We start from the raw sequence: 26,934 nt of genomic DNA, 5'->3' as shown, positions 1-26,934 counted from the left end.
TGGGCTCAACAGTACCATGTCATCGGCATAACTTATATTATTAAAGCACACCCTATCTATATGACAACCAACATGAGTACTGCTGAGCTCACCGATCAGGGCATCCATATACAAATTGAACAGCTTGGGTGAGGTCAACCCCCCCTGCCTCACCCCGCACTCGAGTCCAAAAAAAATGGTACAGATTGATACCAACCTCCATAACCGTGTCTACATGCAAATATCATCCAACCAAGACACACAGCCCACCCGGGTCTGGCAAAGGAGTTTATGATGCCGTCCCAAAAGGGGCTGTCCCAATCCATCTGAAGAATGGGGTATGAGGAGTAGATAATGCCAGCAGAAACCACGAAGGCGCAGGACCAGCATAATGCTACAAACCACTGAAAAATGGTAAAGAGTGGTAAGTTCGTAATTTTAGTAAATAACTGTGACACATACATACATACACGAACACGAACTGTTATCATATCCTATACCTACTTAACTATACATTGTGGGCCCATGTAACCCAACAGATTTAAACCACTTAATTCTGAGGTCATAAGAAGCAAAGAATGGTATAATTATGTCTTTTGGTCTACTACGGCAATTTTTTTGTGCGTATGTTTTTTCTGCACACGACACGTTGTTTCTTTTCACATCTTTCTGAACAAAAAACACTGCAGCCAATAAGTTTTTTTTTTCAGATAAAATTTGCGAGGGTCCTTTAAATCTTTAATGTCTGTCAGTAGGTATGTCTAAACCAAGTCACATAGTGGAAGCGTCCCAGTGAAAAAGCCGTTTTTCACTGAGTTATTAGAAAAACAAATTTACACAAGAATTGTCATTGTCGCTAAAACAAGACCGATTTCAGAAAACTTTGTACCTTGTATTTTAGTCTCCAAATGCAGTCAAGAATACACCTTTAAAATCTGTATGGTTATATGGGCCCACGGTATATAGTAATCTGGAGGATTTGATGTAAGTGATGTCTGTGATGTTAGTTATTGTTTTAAACTAGCGACCCGCCCCGGCTACGCAAGGGTAAAACCTCAACAAATTATACATTTAAACCCTCCCTAGGAATCACTCTATTGACAAAAACCGCATGTAAATTCGTACAGTAGTTGTTGAGTTTATCGCGAACATACAAACAGACAGATGCGGCAGGGACTATGTTTTATAAGGTGTAGTGATGGATAGTGCTGTATATCGTAAACGCTGTTAGTAGCCTAGCGGTAAGAAGCGACTTTTGAACCAGAGGTTCGTGAGTATCAATACCGGCTGGTAGGTGTTAGGTACCTACCTAATAAGTTTATTAGGACTCAGGCACGTACCAAATATCATTTGCTCGATGCCAATAAATTATTTGGGATGAACCGGGGTTTCAAAGCCCATGCATCATCAACTCACAACCACAGCTTTGTAGGTAAGGTAGGTAAGTCTTATCGAACGGCTACCAATGCGACTACTTTAATTAAATTAATTATAAAATATCCTTATATAGCTACCGCAGGTATAGCCGAGGAAATTGAGGGTGTGTAATGCTTAATATTACTATCATACATTTGTTATAATGCCATTTTATATAATATTATATGTTATAATGTAATTTTTACTATACGTTTGCTTTGTTATATTGTGATGTCATCTAAACTGTCATTGATATAATGTCTATTGTAATATAATTTTTAAGTAGTATATTTATATACATTTTTTATAATGACTTTTGTTATGTTATACTTTTGGTTAACGTAATATTTTATATAATTTTATCAAGAATAAATACATATTTTGTATTATTTAATTTAATGTCAACGTAAATTTTTACATTTTATAACAAGTAGTACGCAGGCCGTATAACTAAGCACAGATTATCATCCCACCTAACCCAACCTAACCTATTTTTTCATTGTTTCTCATTGTGCGGGGGCCGCAGTTCCAACCTTTTTTTTTTTTCCAGGGGGGAAAATGCATTCCGCATACCACCCGGGTGCGGGGGGTGACCCGAGTGGTTATGTGGGACTCCCGTCTAGGCTAATGAGGCCCACGGTATACCCACTAAAAACCCCCCATATGCCACCTAACCGCCTTATTGGTGGGGTTACGGGAACACTTGCGTACTCATCCGCGACCCCACCGGCGGCAGCCGCCCGCGAGCGGCTCCTTCGCGGATGCCCGAAGGCCCTTCACGCGAGGCGCACCAGATGGTTCGACGCGCCTTCCTCCTCGGCCTCCGTCCTGCAGTGTAGCGGACCCCCCCCGAGCCCGCCACAAGGAGGCCACGGGCGCCAGAAAACTCCCCAGCGCCCGGCGGCAGATGAGGTCCATGGTTCTGCCGCAAACCACAACTCGGCTGCAGAGGACAGGGAGAACGGCACACCGTAACACCGACACTCCTCTTCCTCTGCAGCCCCACCAACGCCGCTACAGGGGAACGGCCCCGCCAAGGTCGCAGGGTATAGAGAGAGTGGCGCATCGTGATACCATCACGCCTCTTCCCCTGCGATCCCACCTCGGCCGTCGAGGATAGGGAGAACGGCTCACCGCAATACCGACACTCCTCTTCCTCGACGGTCCACCTCCAACGCGTCACAAGCGGGCTTATCAAGCCCACTTGGAGCGTCCTCCTCGGGCCAGCCAGCACCTCAAACAGGCCGGCCCTGGTTGCCTCTTCGCTTCACCGTGGGAGACCAAGCCACGGCTACTAAGCCCCTCCACCACGACAAGGTGGGCAACCCTCGGGGGGGCCGCAGTTCAAACCATTTTTTTTTTTTTCCTAGGGGGGAAAATGCATTCCGCATACCACCCGGGTGCGGGGGGTGACCCGAGTGGTTATGTGGGACTCCCGTCTAGGCTAATGAAACCCACGGTATACCCACTAAAAACCCCCCCATATGCCACCTCGCCGCCTTATTGGTGGGGTTACAGGAACACTTGCGTACTCATCCGCGACCCCACCGGCGGCAGCCGCCCGCGAGCGGCTCCTTCGCGAATGCCCGAAGGCCCTTCACGCGAGGCGCGCCAGATGGTTCGACGCGCCTTCCTCCTCGGCCTCCGTCCTGCAGTGTAGTGGACCCCCCCGAGCCCGCCACATGGAGGCCACGGGCGCCAGAAAACTCCCCAGCGCCCGGCGGCAGATGAGGTCCATGGTTCTGCCGCAAACCACAACTCGGCTGCAGAGGACAGGGACAACGGCACACCGTAACACCGACACTCCTCTTCCTCTGCAGCCCCACCAACGCCGCTACAGCGGAACGGCGGCCCCGCCAAGGTCGCAGGGGATAGGGAGAGTGGCGCATCGTGATACCATCACGCCTCTTCCCCTGCGATCCCACCTCCTCCGTCGAGGACAGGGAGAACGGCTCACCGCAATACCGACACTCCTCTTCCTCGACGGTCCACCTCCAACGCGTCACAAGCGGGCTTATCAAGCCCACTTGGAGCGTCCTCCTCGGGCCAGCCAGCACCTCAAACAGGCCGGCCCTGGTTGCCTCTTCGCTTCACCGTGGGAGACCAAGCCACGGCTACTAAGCCCCTCCACCACGACAAGGTGGGCAACCCTCGGGGGGGCCGCAGTTCAAACCAAACCTAACCCATTTAAGTCATGCATATGCAATCATTTTGTTAGAACAAACAATATACTTTAGAGAATGTAATGGCAAAGTATATTAGATGAAGTGTAAATATACCTTATGACCATTATACAAATAATAACATTATGTTTGCCGTTAATTAGGTAGTACGGTAGTATATCATTTATTACGTTATTCAAAATAACGATATATCACACTATAATATATGAAATGCAATAATAAAAAATGTAGTGCTCCCGGAAATTGATTCTTTTGCAGTTTTACATTGGACAGCACAGCTTCACGTTGCTAACGGTTCATTTCATTCACTCTTAACAGGCAAATTGCCGAAAAATCAATTTCCTCGACCGTACACCTACATCACCTACGTCTGTTACCAGGTATTAAGCGAGCCAGACACGTGCTGTGCATTTTTAGGGTTCCTTTGTCAACTATGAAAGTTTCGCCTTATCCGTCTGTCTGTCCGTTTGCTATTTTTCTCCGTGGTCATGTGTCACTTTACCTTTCAAATGATTGTGACCATTTATGTGGCTAGTCTACAGTGGTTGATATACGGGACAAAACGGGACAGGTAAAAATACGGGACGCGATACTTGCATATACGGTGACAGTCCCGTATATTATACGGGACGTATAGATTGTATAGAATTGTAGAGAATACTATTAGGCATTAAGTCTGCCATTTGTACATTATTTTTGTATTTTGCGCAATAAAGTTTAAATAGGTAAATGAACATTATTTTGTCTGCCACGGCACGGGTCTGGCACGCTCAATGCAAGCGTGTGTAGATAAAAACCGACCTTAAACCGCTAAACCGATTTAGGTGATATTTTGTATGGAGATCGTTTGAGGCACGGGAATGGATATGGAATAGTTTTTATCAATCATCATCATCAACATCATCCCACCCAGACGAAGTCGATACTAAGTAATCATCTATATATAAGTGCTACACTAGATAGACTATTTTAGGTAGTTTAGTTTAAATATTTTAAAGATCCGAACAAAGATTTATTGATAAGACTATAGATCGTGTCATTCACGAGGACGCGTGCCTTGGTTCGTATTGTGATGCCATTAAAGGTTAGATTTGTCAAATTCGCGCGTCATCGTGAATGATACAATCTATAAATAAAGTCCAAGACAAAAGCGTGCTGTCAATGTATTGAACTGGTTCGACTGCCTAAACCTCTCCCAGTTTTTTCTACTTTTCTCTGTCATTTTTCTGTTAGAGACAATTAATTATTCAAAATATGAAAGTGACATGGTATTTGGTTACTTTTTATTTACTTACTAAGTACACAATCCCCGCGACTTCGCCCCCGTTATTCTGCTACTCGTGGCGAAGACAAATCCCACAAATTAAAGATCATTAAAATCGGTCTAGCAGTTCTCGAGTTATAAATGATGTAACTAACCCTACTTTGTTCTGTAAAGGTATAGCCTGACCAGTAATATATGATCACGCGCCATATTGCGGAATTTCATTGGAACCAAATTTTTCATACTAAACTGAACTGTCACCCTATACATCGAGGGCTTCATGCTAAAGGGGCGTATAAGCAAGAACCCTACTTTTCAGGAGACACAAAAAACTGAATAACTTTTGTTCGAATGTACCGATTGTTCTACAATTTTGCATAGAGTATTTAAATTACAATCTTTTTCATGTGTCATGCCTAGTTTTGTTCTACGTATTCTAAAAAGCAGTAATTATGTAGTTACGCCTCTTTACCACGACAGTAATTTCCGACATTTAGGTTGAAATTTTATGAAAAATACTTGAGATTTATGGTCGTATAATTCATTTTTTTTTCTATTCGATAATTTAATCATGAAAGGTGGAAATACTGTTAATTATTAGAAATACTTTAATTTTACAGTAATTTAGTCATCCTTGTATAGTTTCTTCTATTTTTTCTGATTTTTATACGCCCGTCTGGGCTGACGAATCTATCGTGTAAGTATCCTTTATTTGTGGTCGTATAATAGGGCGCCAAATTATATTTTGAGTAAATACTCATAAATTCATCTAGATTTTACCATTGAAATGATTCCTGGTGGTTTTGATAGTGTCACAACTGTCCACGAGATTAAGCAATGTCGACTCGAGCTGGTTACCGATTGGGTAAGTAACTGTTTTGAATTGCCACTTTGAGCATTTCAGTGTTTCAATAGCCTCCTTGGTCTAGTGGTTAGAGCGGTTGTCTCTCGATTCGGAGGTTCCAGGTTCGAATCCCGGTGGGGACACTGTCAAGCAAAAGTCGCTTTGTGACTTTGTGAGACTATTCCCGGTTTGGCTATTACATTGCAGGCTGAATCACCTGATTGTCCGAAAAGTAAAATGATTCTGTGCTTCGGAAGGTACGGTGTAAAGTCGTTGGTCCCGGCTGCAATCTATCCGGTGGTGCTCGTCATGAGAGCCATGTCAGAGGCCTTTGGCGGCTCAATAACTCTAACACCAGGGTTTTTAAGGTACATCAATCTTACAACCCACACGATAAGAAGAATTGTTTCAAAAGGCAATCATGCCAAAAGAATTGAAATCGGTAGTAAAGGATGCATGGAAATTGCTAAGACAACACAATGACAGCTTTACTAAAAAAGCAGTCAAGAAACAATCAAACGATTAAACTTAGAGTGCATTAACTAAAACAAAGGGTTAAAACGTATCAAAACTTGTATTCAGACAATAAACATTACTCCTTCTTTAATGGTACCACTGATAACAAAATTATAACTATCTTAAACAATAAAATATTAATCAAAACTTCTAAACAATTAAATACGACATCATTTATCGTCATTTCATAAAAAGCAGCAATATTAAATCTTCTGTACTAATAAACCTAAAAGTAGTTTAGCTAACAACTTAACCCACTTACGTCTCCATCAAATTATAACAGAGGAATGTTACACTTAAGAATTACAACCACCCCGACGGAGGACGAGTGGCCCGCAGCGCACGCAGTGGGCCTTAAACAGCTTTGACTCCTTCAAATCTCTAGGAATGGATGGGATCTTCCCTGCGCTACTTAAATGGGTCGGGAATCATCTCACTCTGAAGCTGACCATCGTTCTGCGCGCCTGTCTGGCTCACAGGTACGTGCCGAATCAATGGAGGGAGGTCAAAGTTATCTTCATACCGAAACCAGGTAAAAGCGACTACTCGGACCCCAAATCCTTCAGGCCCATCAGCCTGACCTCTTTCATGTTGAACACATTAGAGTGGTTGTGTGACAGGTACCTTAGAGAGTGGGTGCTAATTCATGTGCCCTTGCATCCCAACCAACATGCCTACAGCCCTGGCAAATCTACAGAATCGGCACTTCATGCAGTAGTAAATAAAATTGAGGCGGCGATCAAAAACAGATCCATGTGCTTAGGAACCTTCATAGATATAGAAGGGGCTTTCGACAGGACCAGGTTCAGCAGCACTGGTAAGACATGGCGCGAATGCAGTTATGACAGAATGGATAAACAACATGTTGAGCCAACGAACCATCAAACTCGGGACGGGCGAAACACAGCAGGCATTAATGGCAAAAGGATGCCCCCAAGGAGGAGTCCTATCGCCACTACTATGGAAGCTTGTGGTGAATGACATGATCACCACACTAAACAATAATCACTATTACACAATCGGCTATGCTGACGACATAGTGATACTGACGAGCGGCAATCATGCAGGTACGTTATGCGATGTTACCCGAACTCTCAGTCAATCCCAACAAAACTGAGCTGGTTATGTTCACTAACAAACGCAACTTGGGAAACTTCCGCCTTCCCAAACTGTTCGACACAGAACTCCAACCATCTACGGAGGTAAGGTATTTAGGGGTAATGACAGCAAATTGAATTAGAGCAATCACCTAAACGGCAAAATTGAAAAAGCCACAGTCGTATTCTGGCAATGTCGTAGAATGGTGGGTAGAACCTGGGAGCTAACCCCAAAAATAACTATGGCTTTACCAGGCAGCCATATGACCAATAATAAGCTACGGTGCGATAGTTTGATGGCCACGCACCAAACTATCCATAGTTGAAGCTAAACTACAACGACTCCAGAGGTTGGCCTGTATGGCGACCACGGGCTGCATGAGGACAATACCAACCGCGGCCCTGGAAGCCTTACTGGGCCTGCCGCCGCTGCACCTCTTTATACAACAGGAAGCGCTAGCTACGGCGGTACGTCTCAAAAAATCTAATCTCTGGAGACCACCTAGGGTACCAAACACCGAGATTCTCTACGAGGCGATAGGTAAGGAACCGCTAATAGAAGCGGTGACTGACAGGATACCCAGACAATTCGTCTTCGACAAGAAATACAAGATACAGTTACACGAAGAACCTCGTGAAGGACTCAACCCAAGACAGCTGAGAATCTTCACGGATGGATCAAAAACAAGGTCAGGCACTGGCACTGGAGTATTCTCAGAGGACCTAAACATATCTCAACACCACAAGGTGCCCAAAACACAATCATCCAGGCAGAATGTGTGGGCATCATAATGGCAGCACACGCAATCGCCTCAAGGAAAGTATTGGACTACCCCACCCGCATACACTCTGATAGTCGGTCAGTACTACAAGCTCTGCAAAGTTATACTTTGACCTCAGGGCTAATCTACGAATGCCACAACGCTCTGTCAGAGGAAAGCACCACCACCAGAGTAACTCTGCAGTGGATCAAGGGACACAGCAACTCGCGAGGGAACGATGCGGCCGACATATTGGCGAGAGGAGATTCGGAACTGAGGGTGGCAGGACTGGAGCCAATTATACCTCTGCCTTATGCCTGGCTCCGGAACATGCTGCGACACAACACCAAGGTAAAACACCAACAGTCCTGGTCTAACCTAGGCACGTGCAGGCAGGCGAAGGAAGCCCTCCCGACAATCGACCCCGGTTTGTTGAGGAGGCTGAGACAGCTGAAGAGGCCACAGCTCCGGCTTTTGACTGGGGCCATAACCAGCCACGCCCCGCTAAACAAACACCTACTAACCCTACGTGTTACAGATAGCCCCCTCTGCAGAGCGTACATGGAGGCAGAGGAGATAGCCGCCCACGTCATTCTTGAATGCCCAGGGCAGAGCCATCAGCATCAGAGCGCTCCACTTCATTATTATTCGCACGAGATGCACACCATACTGTAACGCACTAGACACTGACTGAGAGACAGGCGGCCCTAGTGCGCTTACCCGCTTGACAGAAAGGGATAGCAATATGCGGCAATCAAGGACGCTGTCTCCGCGCCCCTTTGGCCCGGCATTATTTGAAGGCCAACGTAATTTTTGTACGGTCGTATGTTCATACGCCTCTTTGCCGCGACGCACTTTGAGGATAGTTGGTAAAAGTTTATGGTCGTATGTATGTACGCCTATATAGCGTGACACTATTTCGTGGTTCGCACTGTCACGTGAGAGAAGTATGTACGTACGCCTTTATACTCCGATGCATATTGGGGACTAAATGAAAATATCACTTATACGCCTTCAGTACGGCTTTTTGGAACGACATAAAATTATGACTGTCTGTTATACGCCAAATGATTTTTTAATTATTTAATTAACTAATTGTTATGATAAAATTATGAAAAAAATTGTGCTTACGTATTGTTACAAGACGAATACGATGCCGTTAAAAACGAAAAATGGCATTTTTGCGTATACGCCCCTTTGGCCTGAAGCCCTCGACATGATAATAAAAGCGCCCTCTTGACAATGATCATATATTTCTGGTCGGGCTTTATATATGTAGATTTAATAATTCCTTGCGGCAAAATTTTGAGAACCTCATTGCGTTTGTGGGGTTATTTCGGAATACAGAGATTGAAAAATCTCAAATTATCGTTATTACAAACGAAATCAAAACAAAATAGGGAATGGGGTAAATTCACGAAAACCTATTTTTCAATAGCATCCAGAATAACCCCGCTATATTCCGAAATATCCCCTGTGCGAAAAAAGTATTATCACGTTTTTGAATAACAGTATTTCCATAACTCGATCGTATTTTAGATATTTTTTTATGTAGTTTATAAGGTCGATTACTGGTAACCACAAAAGTAGACTGAGATTTCAAATACAACGTACCAACTCCAAGTAATTACCGAAAGTACAAACGTCAAGTCATCTCATCAAAAATCCTGGTGGAATTACCCCAAAGCACCTTATATCCTTCTTTACCTACCGTGTATTAGATAGGTATAACTAAAGAAGAAATGTTCGTTTTTTATACATTTATTGTAGATTAATTAGGTTAATCTCTTGATATGATTTACTACCTGTATTAAACCCTACGGGTATCTCACGAGCTTTCTGTGTATAAAGTGTATAAACAATTTGTATATTATCCTTACTCTAGCCATGTGAACTTCTTTGCTTTTGAAAATATTAAGAAGATAGCCAAACAACATGCCAACGAAGAAAGGCGAGCATCTCGTTAGAGTGTTTATATAATAGTATCGTGAATAGTGGTTGGAATCTTCTGCTGATATCCTGAAAACAAAACATTTGATAAAAATGCCATCTAGCTTCTATTAGTCAAACTGATACAGTTAGTATTGCTAATAGCGCCATCTTTTTTGTATATCGTAGACTACTGTATCAATTTGCAGTACCAATAACTTCTGTAGATATTAGTATAGACTGTATTTGAGAGATGGCGTTATAATCAAAATATATTTATAATTGTATAGGTTTGCTTAATAGTGTAGCATATATCATATAGATGGCGCTTTAACCGTAGCGTTTTATAAAGTAAACTAAGAGCACAATCTGATAGTACCAAAGATAATTTGAAATAGAGGTGGATTGTCAAAGAAACTTTACTGTAGCTACAAAATTTACTTTGACAATCCACCTTTATTTCAAATTCTCTTTGATAGTATTAATTATTAGCAAATTATCTTTGTTGTAAGGCAACAGTGGTATAAAATCATATTTTTGTATTTTTTTTTATTGAGAATTTTTATGATTATGAAGTGGCAAGAAGGCTCCAGCCGTCGATTTTTTAAAGTCCGTTAACCTAAATGTAAGAAATCCTTTAATATTATATCATGAGCGTGGTCGTGCTCGTCACACCAGCAACTGTTTTATGTTTATAAAAATAATTATGTAACAATGATATTTATGGCGGGTTCATATATTCAGTTTGAAAAGTATTTCTACGTATACGCAGGGACTTGCGAGTATAAATTGTATGCTTATTATGAGTGTATCTAGAAATTTTGAATCAGATTAAAACTATTGGCTACGTGCGAAGTGCATGGTGTAGTTTTTGAGTTTAGGGGAGGTTTTATAAGATGTAGTGATTTGACGTTTTCCACAGGATTTGCGGATGATAGGTGGCGTGACAGTCGTGCACATAGCGACTAACTTACGTTGGTACAAACGATGCCGCCGGGAACTTGTTTAAATAGTTATACGTTGTCGATACCACCATGACGACCAACATGACAAAAGTTAATGCAATCCAAGCCGATCTTCTTTTGCCAAGCACCCAGAATAAAACTAAAGGTGAAAGTATATGCAGCTGCACGTCAACAGCAAGGTACCAAGTATGGCCAACACACTGAAATATAAAACTTTCTTAATCAAATTACAAATAATTTTACAATCAACATTTAAATTTGTATTTATTTTGCAAGTGTTATCAAAGCCATGTTTACGGTGTTTTAAATTAATAAAGAGGTATAAATATTTGGGCACAATCTTACACAGATCGACCTAGCACCAAACTAAGAAAAGCTTATACTATGGGTACAAGGCGACGATATACATACTTATATAGACAAATACATCTTTACATACAAAAATTACTCAGGAACAAATATCTGTGTTCGTCACACAAATAAATGCCCTTACCGGGATTCGAACCCAGGACCATCGGTTTCATGGGCTGGGTCACTCACTACCCACTAGGCAAGTACCAGAAGTAGGCCAGACCGGTTGGTTTTAAATGAACTTTTAAGGTTACACTCGGATGGTGACTGTAGCAGCGTTGCTGTTGTAGTATTAGTGTCGTATGTTGTAATTGATGCGGCTACAACAGAAAGTAATTTTATTAATGAAATTTACAGCGATAGGTACTCGTATCTAACACAGTCAAAGATGCATCAGCAACGCCGCAGCAGTGGCGCTACTACAGTCGCGCTGAAAGCTACCTTGTTATAATTTCAATGTATGAATGTGTCTGTTGGTAAAGGTGAGGTACGGATGGCAGCAACATTACTGTCGCGACATTACTGCTGCGGCCCTGACGCGGGCGCCTTTTACCTTCGTAAAATGAGTGACGTTTGTCGTCGCATTACTGCCGCATTAAAACGTTCAATGGTCACTAATTTTATAAAGAAAATTTACAGTGACAGGGCCCGCGTCAAGGCCGCAGCAAGAAAGTCGCAACAGTAATGCAGCTGCAGTCGCCATCCAAGCGTCAGAGCGTCACCTTAAGAAATAATTATAGTTGGAGTAAGGTAAGTATTGATTTTTGACAGTTATGAAATGACTAAGATCTACCGCTTAACTCATAGCCCTATTTAACTCAAATTTTTGTTTAGCTAACTAAGCTCGAAAAATAAACTTGTTTTATAAATTCACTAGACAAGTGATATGATAAAGTCACTACTGTCACGTGGTATAGCTGTCGCAGGAAAATGGTCAAGAGATTTGATCAAATCGGTACTCAGGGATTTTGTCAAATCACAAAATAACATTCTGCGTGACTTGATCATATCCCTTAGAGATTTGGCCAAATTTCTGTTTTGATCATATCCCTGCGACAAATATAGGTATAGATATAAGGGTCAATTCATAACTGTGTAAATCAATATTTTTGTAACTCCATACTGTATGCTATTCCAAGCTACTTACCCATGTTTGTGTTACATAATTCTGCACGTAGGTGAGGGTAGACCACCAGTACGTCCTACACCGTTCTACTTTATCGACTATGATGAACCACTCCGGGCCGTCAGAAAGATGGTTGAATAACGACGCTTGAAGAAACACAGCGGTTGCCAAAATGGGAAACATTCGCAATAAACGATGAAGATAGAATAGATGTATCTTTTTAAAGAGATTCTCTGAAACAAATAAAATTCACGGCAATAGTCACATCACTGGCGAAAGAGTGATTTGATGTAAATAATCTTTTTTTAACACGTATTGACTCTGTTTCATGTCAAATATTTACACCGAAATATGGGAAAATTCTAACTGTAAAAATCAGTAAAGTTCACTTTTAAATGGTTTGTTTGTTGTGTAAAAATGATAATGATAGTACCTAATCAAAGTAACTACTATTACCTGCTAATGTTTCGAAATGTTTCCTTTGATATAATTCAATTATATTAAAATAATAATGTGAAAGCGGGCACAGCGGCGGAAAGCGCCGAAATTTTGAAACGTAATAAATATAAGAGCCTCGGTAGAGAGTAATTTGGCGTTGAAACTCTAGATCCATGGGGTCCCAACGCGCACAATTTTTTTGGAGAAATCGCGAAACGTCTGGTTGACGTAAATGGTGACTGAAAAGCTGGCGGTTTCCTCGCACAACGTATCAGTATTGCGATACAACGAGGAAATGCCGCCAGCATCCTTGGTACAATGCCTCAAGGGCCTATTTTAGATATAAGCTAGTTACAGTTATCATCTGTATATATCCATTATGTATATTGTTATTGTAAATAAAGTATTTTGTCATTTTATTATATTTATAAAGAATTAGAAAAAGTTGTCTATTTAATGTTGAATAATGTACATATTAACACTAACTTGGACTTATCTTTCCAACAGAGGTATACACAATCAGCAGTCCACTTAGCAAGAAGAAGGTGTCGACTGTGATAGGAGCTGCCACAATCCATATTGCCGAGAATGAAGTCATCCACTGTAAATAAGCTCTGTTTAGAAATGATTTTACAAACATATAACAAGCAGTAAAAAGTAAATTTTTTATGTATAGTTTATTTAATAAACTTTTTCTGACTTGCATGCTTTGTTATTGTATATCATTTGGTCTTATTAGGATAACATACTGTTTGGGAGCGTAAAAATATCATTATATATTGAATATATTAATCTAAAGCGGTAGGGTAGGGTAGTTAACTATGAACCAGTAGTACACATTGAACTGAATTTAAATATGTGCCGTTGCAAAACCGTCCTGTTAGCAATTGTTGGTCACATAAAAACCATACCGTAAACTAGGGCTATTCGGTACAATTTTTGGAGTAAAACATCAATAACTTTAAATTTTATGTCATTAATAAATGTTTTATATTTTTAATGGATAAAACGCATCTTTCTCTATCATTGTACTCATTTGTACTACACATGTTTGAATTATTAACACAGAACTAGTGTTCGCGCCCTTTTTCATTCATTATCATTCATATTCATCCATCTCGCTCGCTTTTCTTTCATACTATCTACTCTATTCAACCTCATTTTTATTCTCATATCACCCGCCTTTTTGCCGACCTACTTAAACGCAAAATAAAGAAGCTAAAAATTTAAATACATGCCAGTTGATGGACAACGTCAATGAAGTGAAAAATCAATATTTTTTTCCTGATAATATGAATAAAATAATACGATGAAATAATTATTATAAACGAGAGTGATAAACGTGAGTGTGAAGGAGTAAGGAGAGAGAAGAACGAACCAAAAAATTAAATACGGCGGCCGCCGTTAACAAATCGGAATCTATACCCAGGTACGGTCGGCCTCATAATTAACATCTTTTTAATTTTATTCTCATTTTTAGTTTTCTCATAGCCATAGTCCCTCTATATTTCTTGGACTGCGCTTTTCCTCTGGTCCTTCGGCATTCCTCGCGTTAACATTTCTGGTCCTTCGAGCCGGATTCTCTTTTCTTTTCCTTCTCTCCTCATACATTCATTGCTAATCGTTCTCTTCCCGCACCGCACCGCCCTTATAAATATTACCTAAATTATTCTATATTAATCGCTCCCGCAGTTTAGGTATTTATTTATATGAGTATTACTATTCGCCGCCCTTATAAATTAATTACCTAAATATAATTTCTTAATCGCACCCGCAATTTAGGTATACGTTTATAAGAGTTAATCCTTATTCATAGGAACATAAATTGTTTTACCGCATAAATAAAATTAAACTACTTAACCCGTCTCCTGCATTATGGCGAAAGATACAAGAAATATCGAAAGCGTCGACAGCGCGTATTATGAAGACGAGCTGTCGATGCTTGAAGCAAAACGCAATATCTTCTTTGAACTCGTCCAGGGTATTTACAAAAAATCGCTAGTTGTCGATACCGATGTAGCCAGTCGCGAGAGTTTCCTTGATGCTGCTGACACTATCGACGAACTCCGCTCAGAGTTCAAAGAGGTGGTTAATGAGTATAATCGCACGTTGCTAAGAGCTAGGGCGGCTGCTGTCCCTAATTATCAGCCGATTATAGCCTTCGAAGATTTGTACTGCCGCATCAGGAGAGTGGTTAAGCGGCTGCAACCAGCCGCACCGCCGGCCTCTTCGCTGCCTTCTATAGTGGAGAGAGCCAGACCTTCTTTGCCAACGATGGAACTGGTAGCGTTCGATGGAGATATACGGAACTGGCCGCTTTTCTACGCTAGTTTTAAATCCAGAGTGCACGAAAATCTGTCGCTTACTGATGAAGAGAAGCTCTTCTATCTTATTGGGAAATTGTCACCAAAAGCTCAAGCCGTCATCGCGGGTATAACTCCGAGCGCTGAAAACTATCAGCTTATCATCGATAGTCTAATTGACAGATTTCAAGACAAGCGCACTCTTGCCTCGACCTACATGGATCAAATGCTCAATTTAAAGATTAATGGTCCCGCTTCCTCGTCTAATTTTCAAACATTCATCGATAAGTTTGTCACAGCTGCGAATGCGCTTAAGTCGTTTAAGCTCGATGATTTATGCGATTTCATGCTCCTTCATATGGCATTAAAGAAGCTAGACCAGGACACTCTTCGAGCATTTGAAATGTTACACCGAGATACGAAATTGCCTACCTTCCGCAATTTGACAGATTTTATGAAGAGTCAGTTTAGGATTTATCAAAATGTGCAACCAAGCACCGTCGTCGTCTCCGCCGCAGCAAATCCATCGCGCGAAAAAGGTGTTAAGTCGTCTCAACCGCGTAGTGCCGCACCAAAACTACAAAGTTATGTTGCTTGCGCGAGCACTACTAAATGTATTTGTGACAATATTGTTCATGAACATTTATTTAAATGTCCGTCCCTCAACAGTTTAACGCCTTCTGAACGCTTCAAACGCGCTAAAGAGCTTAAGGCATGTGTTAACTGCCTAAGTATCAAACACCGCACCCGCGAGTGCAATTCCGAGGTGAAATGTCGAGTTTGTCATCAAAAGCATCATACTCTGTTGCATTTTGACAAAGACAAGGATGAAAGAGCTACGACGTCTGATGTGTCAAGTGCATCTGCGAGCGCCGTAGCTAAGTCGTCTTCACCGCCGCCGGAAAGCACATCTTGTAACACGTCTATCGTGACTCAAGCACTAGCGGCCTCTAACAATAACATGTCAAAACAAAACTCAACATCTTCGTGTGATACGGTTTTGCTGTCCACCGCAAAGGTTATCGTCCGCGATAATAAGGGTGGCACGCAAGTCGTCAAATGTTTACTTGACACCGCGTCACAAAGTAACTTCATTACTGAGGAGTGTTGTAAGCGCTTAGGTTTGAATTTTGATAAAAAGCCAAGCGCTGTATTTGGCATTGGAAAAACTAAAAAAATTGTTAAGGGTAACGCAGATATTAAAATATTTTCGCGATTCGACGAAAACGTCAACTTTGATGTTTCGAGTTTTGTGGTCGATCGCATCACCGACGATCTGCCATCAGTGCCGGTGGACATGTCAACCCTCACACATGTTCATGGCCTCCCTTTGGCTGACGACACGTTGGATACGCCCGTCGCAATTGATGTACTGGTGGGTGCAACTATATTTCCACATTTGTTACTGCCGCACATTGTTAAAAGCGATGTGGACTATCTGCCACCGGCTATTCAGACAGTATTGGGGTATATTTTAATGGGTTCGGTCCCTGCTTTACAGTCACCGCGTAAATATACTTCGGCATGTTGTACTTCTGTTCAAGACTCCACAGACAACCTTCTCAAAAGGTTTTGGGAACTTGAGGAAATATCCGCTCCGCCCGCTCAAAGTCAAGATGACCTTGAATGCGAGGATTATTTTCGCGCCACCACTACGCGCGACGCTAGTGGTAGATATACTGTCGCATTGCCTTTCCGAGATGACGTGTTCAAGCTCGGAGAGTCGCATTCTGCTGCTAAGAGGCGCTTTCTTTGCCTTGAAAGAAAGCTAGAGTCATCGAGTGTGTTACGTGCCGCCTATGACGATATCATTCGTGAATACGTCACATGCATATTGCATGCGGGTTACATATCGGAGGTAACTATCTCCATGAAGGCCTCTCCAGCTGTCGCATACATAATTCCTCACCATGCTGTCATACGCGACGACAAATCAACGACCAAAGTGCGCATGGTCCTGGATTCGAGTAGCAAGACAAGCACAGGTCTGTCGCTGAATGACGTTTTGCACTCAGGGCCCAATCTTCAAGGGGATTTGTTTTCAATCCTTCTGAACTTTCGCTTATTCAAAATAGCGCTTTCGGCCGATTGTCGCCAAATGTTATTACAAATTGGTGTTCGCGAAGCGGAACGCAAGTTTCAACGAATCTTATATAGATTCCGCCCGGCAGATCCCATTACCACATACGAATTTAATCGCGTGTGTTTTGGTATGAAGTCGAGTCCCTATCACGCGCTCCGCGTCGTCCGTCAGCTAATTGCAGACGACGGGCATAAGTACCCAACGGCAGCGGCGATCGCGTCCTCTTGTACATACATGGATGACGTATGCTTTAGCATTATGTCAGATGACTCGCAGCAGCAGGATGAGTCTGTTGCTATCGCCGCGGCTAAGGAGCTGATTGATTTATTCAAATGCGGTCAATTTGATCTTGTGAAATGGACCTGCAATTCAGACGCCGTGCTACGCGAAATACCTGCTTCGCATCGGGCTTCCGTAGACATTGAAATCGACCCAGGGGTCTCCTGGTGATTACTTTCATTTCAAGGTGACAGAGCCAGACTCAACGTGCACTAAAAGGACGATCTTGTCCGCAGTGGCACGTCTATGGGATAACGTGGGCTTAGTAGCTCCAGTTGTCTTATACGCAAAACTCCTCATCCAGGAGCTTTGCTTGATCAAACGCGACTGGGATGAGACTCCCCCACCCCATATTGTGGATTTATGGGAACGATTCTGTTCGGAGTTGCCAAAGCTCAATGGAATCCAAATACCGCGCCATCTTGGAGTAGCACAGGGTTGTACTATAAACCTTTTAGGCTTCGGTGATGCATCCGAGCGTGCATATGGAGGCGTCGTATACCTTCAGGTTCTAAAGGGAGACGAAGTGGCAGTTCGGCTGGTGTGTTCCAAGTCGAAGGTCTGTCCCCTTAAAACAGTCTCCGTCGCGAGATTGGAACTGTGTGCTGCGGTCCTCCTGGCAAAGCTCATGCGGAAGGTGCAAGATAACTTCGAACCTCGTTATAACATTAACGAGGTCTACGCGTTTACAGACTCGAAAGTTGCTCTCTGCTGGATTCAGTCATCCCCCCACCGCTGGCAAACGTTTGTTGCCAACCGGGTAGTTAAGATTATCGAAGCTATTCCGGCCAACTGCTTCCATCATGTGGCGGGCTTAGAAAATCCCGCGGATTGCTTGTCCCGTGGCCTGACGCCTTCTAAGCTTGTGGACTATCCTTTGTGGTTCACGGGACCGGCTTGGGCTTCCAAGCATCCATCGGAATGGCCTTTAAGGGAGCTCGATCGAGAGTCCATCGGTGAAGTGCCGGAGCTTAAGCCTCTTGCACACGCTGCAACTACGGATGTGTCAGAGTCACCACTTTATTCACTCGCTCAGCGAATATCGTCGTGGTCTCGATTATTGCGCATCGTAGTATACGTGTACCGCATTCTTAAACCGAAACCGCGCTTCTCAGCACTTTCCCGAAATGACCTAGAGTTCGCTGAGGGTAAAATTATTTCATCGTTGCAAAGTGAACACTTTAGCGACGACATTGATAAAATAAAGAGCAAAAGGTATTGCTCACTTGCCTTGCAAAAGCTTAAACCATTCTTAGATAAAGACGGGCTGATTCGTGTTGGAGGCAGGCTGTCAAATGCTGACATGAAATATTCGCAGAAACACCCAATTGTGCTTCCACGACGTGATCATGTAGTCAATATGATCGTCGACTATTTCCACAGAAAGCATTTGCACGCTGGTCCTGAGTCATTAATGACTATACTTAGGCTTCAGTATTGGATACTGTCGGCTCGTCGTGTCATTCGCGACCGCGTTGCCAAATGCAACACGTGTTTCAGAGCGAATCCACAATCGTCTCTCCCGCTCATGGCAGACCTACCGAGCTGTCGCGTGAATCAAGTGAATAAACCGTTTACACATACGGGGTGTGATTATGCAGGTCCCTTGCAGTACACTCCTACTCGAGGCAGAGGAGTCAAGAGTCGCAAGGCTTGGTTATGCATTTTCACTTGCCTCACGACGCGCTGCCTTCATATCGAGATAGCGACGGAATTGAGTACCGCCAATTTTTTGGCTGCTTTTTTTTTTTTTTATAAATAAATATTATAGGACATTATTACAACAGGCCCCGTACAATGCATATATTCGGACAATGGGACTAATTTTACTGGTGCCAACTCTTACATGCGTGACCTCTACAAGTTTTTAGACGGTCATCGTCCACATTTGGAGATGGAGCTCGCGGAGAACCGCATTGATTGGAAATTCATTCCTCCCGCTTCTCCACACTTCGGAGGCGCATGGGAAAGCATGGTGAAAATAGTAAAAAATCACCTTTTCAAGGTAATCGGTACGCAAATACTGTCATATGAGGAGCTTCTGACTACGCTTGCGCAGATAGAGGCCCTTGTAAATTCGCGACCACTGACAGCTCTGAGTAATGATCCCGCTGAGCCTTCAGCTCTCACCCCGGCTCATTTCCTCAACACTGCTCCGCTGTTGTCCTTACCTGCTCCATTGGTCGAGTCATGTAATTTGCGTGACCGACATGCACTTCTGGATAAGATAGTGCAGTCCTTCTGGCAACGTTGGCGTGCAGAATATCTGCATCAGTTGCAGTCTCGAGCTAAATGGACCACGCCATCAGTTCCTATCGTAACTGGCACAGTGGTTGTCATAAAAGTAGATAATGCGCCGCCATTTTCATGGCCTTTAGGCGTCGTAGAGGCAGTACATCCTTCGAAGGACGGCTCAACCCGCGTTGTCACTGTCAGGACAAATAAAGGAAGTTTCGTCCGTCCTGTCGTGCGATTATGCCCTCTGCCTAACCAATAATTAATAGGAGTATACTTCGTTAGAATAATACTTTTTCTTTAGTTCATTATTTCGCTATATTATTGTGAATGTTCGTTTAATTTGATGATAAGGGTTATTATTTATTATATTTAGTTTTTCTTTCCTTTAAAGGAACCCTTTAAGGTCGGGGGGAAATGTTCGCGCCCTTTTTCATTCATTATCATTCATATTCATCCATCTCGCTCGCTTTTCTTTCATACTATCTACTCTATTCAACCTCATTTTTATTCTCATATCACCCGCCTTTTTGCCGACCTACTTAAACGCAAAATAAAGAAGCTAAAAATTTAAATACATGCCAGTTGATGGACAACGTCAATGAAGTGAAAAATCAATATTTTTTTCCTGATAATATGAATAAAATAATACGATGAAATAATTATTATAAACGAGAGTGATAAACGTGAGTGTGAAGGAGTAAGGAGAGAGAAGAACGAACCAAAAAATTAAATACGGCGGCCGCCGTTAACAAATCGGAATCTATACCCAGGTACGGTCGGCCTCATAATTAACATCTTTTTAATTTTATTCTCATTTTTAGTTTTCTCATAGCCATAGTCCCTCTGTATTTCTTGGACTGCGCTTTTCCTCTGGTCCTTCGGCATTCCTCGCGTTAACAACTAGTAAAAAAATTCTTAAGAGGCGTTCCCAAATAACTCGTAGTTGGATCGATTGGGTCTCGCACTGGTTTTGACTGAATTTTGAAGCTTGTGTTGTTTTAAACGTGATCAGACTTATTTAAGACGCTTAAGAAACAACCACCTAAGGAATAAAGAATAGTGTAACCATAATATTGAAATAATTTTCGGGACAAAAATATCACAAAATTTAATAATTAAACCGTTGGTAACCTAGCGGTAAGACCGTGCGACTTTCAATCCGGAGGTCGCGGTTTGAAACCTCAGCTTGTTGAACCATACCGTACCAATGAGGTTTTCGGGACTTATGTACGATACTTATATCATTTGGTATTTATCAGTCGTTTTTCGGTGAAGGAAAACATCGTGAGGAGCCCGGACTAATCCCAAAACGGCCTAGCTTCCCCTCTGGGTTTGAAGGTCAGATGACAGGCGCTTTCATCAAAACTAGTGCCTACGCCAATTCTTTGGGATTAGTTGCAAAGCGGCTCCTGCAATAAGAGATATACGCTAGGAAGTGACGTACATATTGCCCGGCAATAATCACAACGTTAACCAAGTGAGGATGATCGCCCGTCTGTACGCTTTTTATAGGTCCATTTGAAACAAACGCAAAATGGAGGGTCACTTTTTTTAAGGTGGCGAATTAAAGTTTTAAATTCAAATGGAGAATTACTTTTAATTTTAAGTAACAAATTAAAGAGCCCGTTTTTGTTCTATATAGGGCTATGCCGAGTTCGTAATTGACCCACTCAATTCAGTCGCCTATACCCACCAAGGTAATAAAACAAAAAATATATTATTTTAAGACATGTTTGGCCGTATTTAATTCTCGTAATTGAATCCTGAATTACTAATTATTTATGCAAATAAATGTCGTGTTAGAACTCTTATTATTTATAAATTACAATGTGTTTCATTTATGGGAAAAGTGCAACAAAAGTAAGCAAATATTTGAATTAGTTTTAACTTTAATCCTGTGTGCACCCGTAACGCTCCGCTAGTCACTTGGCAGTAGTTCTAAGATGGCGATGAGTGAGATTATGTTATCTCTCTCTAACATAGTGAAACGGCTGCGTTCGCGCTTACCCAGCGTTCGTGATTACCCGGCCTTCCCCTACATGATGTGTACAGTAGATTTTGATCCCTAGAGTATCTATGATATGTAAGTACTTATACCTATATTTCGCAGCACTATCCTGTTTAAAAGAAAGCATGGGCAACCTACCTTCATAGAAAGGTTTACAAGGTGGGTATTTGGTACTTGAAACCAAATAACCCCAAAAATCGTCTCTAAAAGCCCCACTTTAAAAAACAGTCAATACCTAATGCAAAATAAAAGCCAAAAATTAATAAAATTATGTCATATAGCTTAAAAAACTCCCGAGAATGTGTACTATTAGGTATGTACATTTTAAGAAGCCTTATCTTACCACGAACCAAAATCTGTTTACAAGTAAGACGAGGCTCAATTGCACTGATTTTCCAGCAATAATACACTTTAAAAAAATTAAGCACTTGTGTGAATTCCGCGGCATCATGGTAGCCACTTGCCAATATTACCTACATTAGATTAACGAACTCTACGACGAAGATCTACATTTTCACCACGGCCATGATATGAAATTCATGGGTTCAAAACTTATAAAATTTCTTTTCCAATTAGCTCCATGGTTCTCAATAAGCTCACTTTACAGTAAGCAATACTCTTTTGAATAAGTATCTTAACAAACATACCTTAAACATGTCTAGAGGATTAAAAAAGTGCGCTCTCCTATTCGTAGAATACGTGTGGCCTATGATGACCCACATCATGGCTAAGGATCTGATTCCATCCAGGCTTTCTAAAGTTCCAGGCCCAGAGTTGAAAGTCAGCAAGCGGCGAGTATTCGTATAGACAGAGAACGATTTTCCAAGAGTATTCGCTTTTTTTGAACCTAAAAATTTAACAAATGGACGCTCGTATTTGTGTTAAATAATTTTGGCCGCGAATAGAAAAATACTTTAATGTTTGCCACTGCACATCCTTAGTTAATAAAACGGAAATAAAACTACTACTACTACGTACCTTCCTTGCATATCGCGGTAAAATATAGATCGTAGAGTGTAGAAAGGATGGTAATAAGGATTATGAAGCCGAAAACTCCTCTGAAATATAATAAAAATATACTTTAATAAAAATAATAATGCGAGCTTGCTAGTGCAGTCCTAGCCTCATGAGACAAAATACATGAATACAAATTATTGTACATATTCCACAATCTATTTTGAATCAACCACTCTTCAAGTCGCTGGGCATATTAACGCTGCCTTCACTTTTGATACTGCATATGGCAATTAACGTGCGCGAAGAATTGGACGCGAACCCCATTATCGAACCCCCGCGAAGATACGCGACCCGCAGCGCCCGCGCCGGAAGGGTGCCGCTAGAGCCTCGCAGACTTGCGAAATCTAAAAAACTCACCCACGTCATGGGTCGTAAGATGTACAATCATCTACCGCGGGAAATTATAGCAGCACCAAGTGCGTCACTTTTTAAATCGAAGCTTAAAAAATGGCTTCTCGAGCAGACGTTCTACGACCACAAGCAGCTATATAAAATGTAATTAATAAAGTTAAAGTTAAACCTATAGTTTAACATTGTATAATATTGTAGTTACATACTGTAACCCTGACATGTAATTTTATATTATCAATAAATTATTATGATTATGATTATGATTATGATTATGATTATGATTATGAATTTTATAGAGTAAGAGTTCGAAATTCAAAAACAAAACTGGTTGTTCTGGGTCTCAGGACTAGTCAGGAGACTAGACAGATAGTCAAGAAATATAATGTGGTTTGTCCAAGACAGTCATGATGATTTCAATATAATTATGACATAGCAGTACAAAAAAAAACGCAAAGAGGATGATTCCTTAAACATCTTTAAGTTTCCTATTTTGTTAATGATGTAAACTGCTAAACTTTTACCTACCTACTTATACGTTACTATTTTATGCGTTTAAACCGGTGTTCACTAGCGAAAGAGTGGACTGTATGTCGAAAAAAAGGGGCGATAGGGAATGAAATTTAGGGGTCGGTTGAGCAAGAAAGTTGTGTTGCGATAAAATTAAATTACTGAGTTGAGCTTGAGTGTAAAAGAACAGTGTAGGGCGAAGTTACCTTCCAGTCCGGGAGTTGTGGAGTGAAATCGTCGGTCGCCGCTGAAGACCGCTGGTGGCGATTCCGGCTGTCCTTTGTCGCAAGCTAGAAGTAAGCTTAGAACCGTTACCTTGAGTCATCCAACTTAGACCTCGGATTTTCCACTTCACGGATGTGCACGGCGTCCTTCGGCTACACAACACTGATACTAAATATATGCTAATAATGTTACTGGTAGTAGTGCTTTGGGTCAACGCGAAAATAATAACGAGAATAGCGGAACGATGTGATCTAGTGGTAGGTTCGTGACACACTGGCTCTGTCAACTGTATGACAGGGCAACAGTTAAATTTTTGAATATTTGAATGTCAACTGTGACATGGTGTTGCCACAGTGAATACAGAAAGTATATTATTAAGGCGTAACTGAACAACCGGTAACACTGGTCCAAAGGCCATAGGCCATGATCCTCATCATATATAAGTATTTATGTAACAGGTAATCATATTTATATTTAATGTTAGTCTACGTTAAAATGACTATTACCTTTTGTAATTTACTAAGTTAATTTCGTAATTTGTTTATTACTCACATAGCAGCATAATCAACGGGTACAAACGGTTTATCATTTCTTAGTCTGCAAAATTCTTCCGTGAGTTTTAAACCAACGCTAGTGGTGTTTATAAAAACAGTGTCGATGAATTGCTTTGGTGTGCAAACTTTAGGAAGGCATACTGCTAGTTTGAAGACTTGATCGGCCAGGAAGCTATCTTCTGATACCCTGTGGATTGAGTACTAGTTATTCAAAGGTATTCTAGAAAATTAATATATATGAATTGATATTACTACTATGTTTGATAATGTGTTATATTAACTTTGTTGTTCGAAATAACTAATAAACGGTGTTAGTAATTCGAAATGTTTTGAGTATTAACAACGATAAAGTCATCCTCGGTTTTAAAACTAATGTTTAATGTCACAATTTTCAAATGCCTGCAGTTGGTTACCAAAACGAAAAATTAAAAATATTATCGTGAAATACAGCTCCAATTATAGGTAATAATGCACCATTTGAAGTCGTGGTTAAAGAAGTGAACAAAAACTAGTAGGTAAATATCTGTGGCCCTAGTGAAAAAGGGTACAAGTCTCTGGCAGCGCAGCTGTAAAGGGGTGTAAGTTCCACGTAACACTTATGCCCTTATACACCTAAACTGCCAGAGACTTGTACCCTTTTTCACTAGGGCCACAGATATATTCGTAGGAGTAGGTAATAATTTAGGTTTGACAAATAGGATTGCACAATCAGGATTCCAAATAGTACCCCTAGTGTAAATTTGATCGACATCATAACGTGACGAACGCGTTTGCGTTAAGTCTCATTTTGTATAGGATTTTGAGTTTCCAAAACAACCCGCTTGGCGCGCTCTTTCTAAATCCAATACAAAATGAGACTAAACGCAAACGCGTACGTCACGTTTCGAAATCGAATTTATTTACACTAGGGGTACTGTTTTATCTAACTTTAATTTAACAGCAAGATCCACTTCGGGTCGCTACGTCACAGCAGTAATTTAACACTACTTTAACTGCATAGGGAATTTAATCCCTGGACAAAAGGTATCTTTTATTTTATACCGGTTGCAATTTTATATTATGACAGTATGTCAAATTTCATTCGACAGTTTTTGCGTAACCTACTATCTAATATTCAAACTATGACATAAATATCCAAACTGTGTTCTATTATAAAACAATTAAAGTCAAAATTGAAACAAAAACTAAGATCTAATTTAACGCTATGACAACAATTGAATAAATACGTATATATATTATAATATCTACTTACCTCATTAAGTCCATATCAGGTCTAGTCATACGACTGTACTTTACTGCTTCTGTTCGTACCTTTTGTAGATTTCTGAACAAATCACTATGTGGACTTGTAAATGATAAAAGTTTAGGCCACGGAAGCTCGGGCCATTCCACGGGCCACTCTGAACCTTCTTCTGGCCATTCTCGCAAAGCTGGTAAGTTTAACTCATCTTGAATAATTGGAACATGTATCATACAATACTTCCCCTCTATGTCGGATGGCTCAAAGTTTGCATTGATTGCTAGACACTGATGGTAGTTTCCGAGGTCTACAAAGTTTCCTTGTAGAATGCCTCTCGGAAGTCTGATGCCTGCATCAAGAACTAAAAAAACAAAAAAATATTGATATTAACAATGATAAATATTATTGTCCGTTAACTCACTAAAGCTGTGTAAACTGGATATATCATTCAGATACTAATTAAGTAAATATTTACTAACTTAAATGATTTGTAATTAACTATAATTTGAGTTGGTGTTAAAAGTGAACGCATACTTACATTCAGCTGTCAACATTGTATTGTTACTTAGTAAGTAATTCAATTGCGCTTCACATAGCTCTTCATCTAACACATTCTCATACAGCTCCGTATCAAATCCATGGCTAGAAACTTCGAATTCAATATAAGCTCCCACTGAACACAAACAGATGACGAAGATAATTAGAGAAATTAATTTTGCCATTTTTGAGAACGAATACAACCGCACATTATAATACCTTTATTTGCTCTGTTTACTAATTGTGTTGATTAAGTGATAAGTTTTAATAATATCGATAAAATAAATATTTTTAGAAGGGTTCCGTAGTCAGTAGTTAATGAAATAAAAATTGATTGATATAAATTTTAAAATTAATCCAACGAAACATAAGTACTCCCTCTTCCCATCATGTCTCCTTTGGTATTTACTTATACACTTGAGATAAAATATGTATAATATATACAAGTATATTTTTTTCCAATCAAACATTTTAATAAATAATAATAAAAATTAAGGTAATATATTCCCAAAGGTCATAATGAAAGTTTCTATAATCTCAAAAACTGTAGTAGATAATGTATCATTTTCTTTTATAATTCCTTTTCTTAACCCTTAACAATGTCTACAAATTTTCTTTACGATAGGAACTTCCTGAAAAGTACACGGCTCATTTTTCCTCAGGCACTTATTGTATGAAAATTTAGGCCCTTAGTGATTTTGTATGGCATTTGTAGTTATCTAT

General features: G+C 40.9%; 1 protein-coding gene across 1 annotated transcript in view; it reads right to left on the bottom strand.

The window, feature by feature from the left end:
• Positions 1-26,417, bottom strand: part of LOC133534613 (nose resistant to fluoxetine protein 6-like) — a 66,959-nt gene extending 40,542 nt beyond the window's left edge. Inside the window, exons 1-10 of the mRNA XM_061873812.1 lie at positions 26,213-26,417; positions 25,687-26,035; positions 24,433-24,621; positions 22,759-22,838; positions 22,428-22,627; positions 13,356-13,470; positions 12,453-12,664; positions 10,964-11,154; positions 9,941-10,079; positions 197-383 (exon numbers count right to left, since the gene is read on the bottom strand). Of these exons, the coding sequence (XP_061729796.1) occupies positions 197-383; positions 9,941-10,079; positions 10,964-11,154; positions 12,453-12,664; positions 13,356-13,470; positions 22,428-22,627; positions 22,759-22,838; positions 24,433-24,621; positions 25,687-26,035; positions 26,213-26,396 (1,846 nt within the window). The 5' untranslated portion in view covers positions 26,397-26,417. The remainder of the gene's footprint in view (positions 1-196; positions 384-9,940; positions 10,080-10,963; positions 11,155-12,452; positions 12,665-13,355; positions 13,471-22,427; positions 22,628-22,758; positions 22,839-24,432; positions 24,622-25,686; positions 26,036-26,212) is intronic.
• Positions 26,418-26,934: the final 517 nt, after the last annotated feature.

The sequence above is a fragment of the Cydia pomonella genome, chromosome 2 (genome assembly GCF_033807575.1).
Source record: "Cydia pomonella isolate Wapato2018A chromosome 2, ilCydPomo1, whole genome shotgun sequence".
In the NCBI taxonomy this organism is placed as follows: Eukaryota; Metazoa; Arthropoda; class Insecta; order Lepidoptera; family Tortricidae; genus Cydia; species Cydia pomonella.
Note: the sequence above shows the minus strand (reverse complement) of the source record. Positions and strands in the feature narration are given on the sequence as shown.